The sequence below is a fragment of the Belonocnema kinseyi genome, chromosome 9 (genome assembly GCF_010883055.1).
Source record: "Belonocnema kinseyi isolate 2016_QV_RU_SX_M_011 chromosome 9, B_treatae_v1, whole genome shotgun sequence".
Taxonomy (NCBI): Eukaryota; Metazoa; Arthropoda; class Insecta; order Hymenoptera; family Cynipidae; genus Belonocnema; species Belonocnema kinseyi.
In genome coordinates, this window is record NC_046665.1 from 132227930 (window position 1) to 132229837 (window position 1908).

Consider the following 1908-nt stretch of genomic DNA (forward strand, 5'->3'; position numbering starts at 1 on the left):
TATGTCTGAAGTGGCCAGGCATTATATATAATGCCTACGGATTATATCTAATGCCTGTATTATATACTCTGTCAGAAGTAGCCAGGCATTATATATTATGCCTAGGGATTATATGTAATACCTGGATTATTTACTTTGTCTGCTATGGTCAGGCATTATATAAAATTCCTAGGGATTATATGTAATGTCTGGATTATATACTTTGTCTGCTGTGGCCAGGCATTATATATAATTCCTAGGAATTATATGTAATGTCTGGATTATATACTTCGTCTGAAGTGGTCAAGCATTATATATAATGCCTAGGGATTATATGTAATAACTGGATTATTTACTTTGCCTGATGTGGTTAGGTATTATATATAATTCCTAGGGATTATATGTAATGTCTGGAGTATATTCGATGCCTGAAGTGGTCAAGCATTATATATGATGCCTAGGGATTATATGTAATTCCTAAATTATATACTATGTCTGAAGTGGCCAGGCATTATATACAATGCCTAAGTATTATATCTATTTCCTTGATTATACACTCTATCTGAAGTGGCCAGGCATTATATATCATGCCTAGGGATGATATGTGATGCCTGGATTATATACTTTGCCTGAAACATATACATTATACATTCACCTACAAAAAATAGTGCGCAGATGAAAAATGTAAAAACATATTTTTTCTTTAAGTGAACAAAAATCTCAGGACCACCAGAAAAATTCAAAGACTTTTTCGGGGCTTTTATATTAATTTCAGTTGTTATTATTTTTAGGTTGTATACATTTTATTTATTTAGAAAAAGTTGTTATCATGAGTTCATGTCTGATAACAAATTATTTCTTACTTTTTAGTACGCTTTAAATTATGTAAGCATTAAATAAAACCTTTTTTAAAATTTTACCTATTTATTATTTACCTATTTAATCTGACAATCTCTTTTGTGCGGCCATTCGTATAGCAGCTGTATGCGCTGTGTGTGATAGAGACACGTGCTAGCCATAAAGATTCTTATCTCTAAAAAACAATATTTGTTTATGCAAAATTCAAAAATTTAGAAAGATTAGTGTATTGTCATGGAAGACGCGTCGATTAAAAAAATGAAGTTTCTAGCTTGTCAAGAAGTGCCTTAATTTTCAACCAGCAGATTTGATGGCCGACATAAAGAAAGTCCAAGTTAAATAAAAGCGTTTAAAAACTCACCGTGGTAACCGGCTCTGCTGTATCCTCGGACAATCGGCTTCTTGATCTTGCTCTTCTTGTCTTCGACATTAATTAAAATGTACTTGAAGACTCCATTATCATCGATATCCACATCGGGTACTTGATTTAGACTTTCAGACATCTTAGAACACACACGGGACACTAACACTATAAAAAAACTCTTTTTAATTCAGTTGAACCAACCCTTACGGAAGATATCGCAATTGTAGAATTTTCAAAGTTTCCAGAAAACATTTCAAGACGAACTCAGGATTTTTGAAATATTATCTCGCTTATATTAAGGAATATTAGAATTATATTATTAATTATTACAGTTATTATTAATTATATTTTTATAATGTATAATATTAATATTAAATCGCTTGAAATTTTTTTTATCTCTTGAATTACTTTCGAATTATATTCAGGATTTCCACTATTTTTTCAATTTTCGTCTCCCGACTTTCTCCCGGTAAATTTTTTTTAATCAATTATAATTAATTTTAATTATTAATTAATTATTATATGAAATGAACTAAATCCGTAATTTCTCCCGGTTTGTAAAAAATTAAGTTTTTGCGAAACTTACATTTTGTCACATATATTATCAATTGCGGAAGTCGATAAATATCAGCGAACCTTTTTGCAAAAAAATGATTGACTTTAAATCATATAATAAGTCATCAGAAAAGGTATTAGATTTGTGTAGA

At 30.1% G+C, this 1908-nt stretch overlaps 1 protein-coding gene across 1 annotated transcript in view; it reads right to left on the bottom strand.

The window, feature by feature from the left end:
* Window positions 1-1172: 1172 nt before the first annotated feature.
* LOC117180754 (14 kDa phosphohistidine phosphatase-like) overlaps window positions 1173-1908 on the bottom strand; it is a 9771-nt gene continuing 9035 nt past the window's right edge. The window contains exon 2 of the mRNA XM_033373245.1: window positions 1173-1366. Within this exon, the coding sequence (XP_033229136.1) occupies window positions 1173-1366 (194 nt within the window). The remainder of the gene's footprint in view (window positions 1367-1908) is intronic.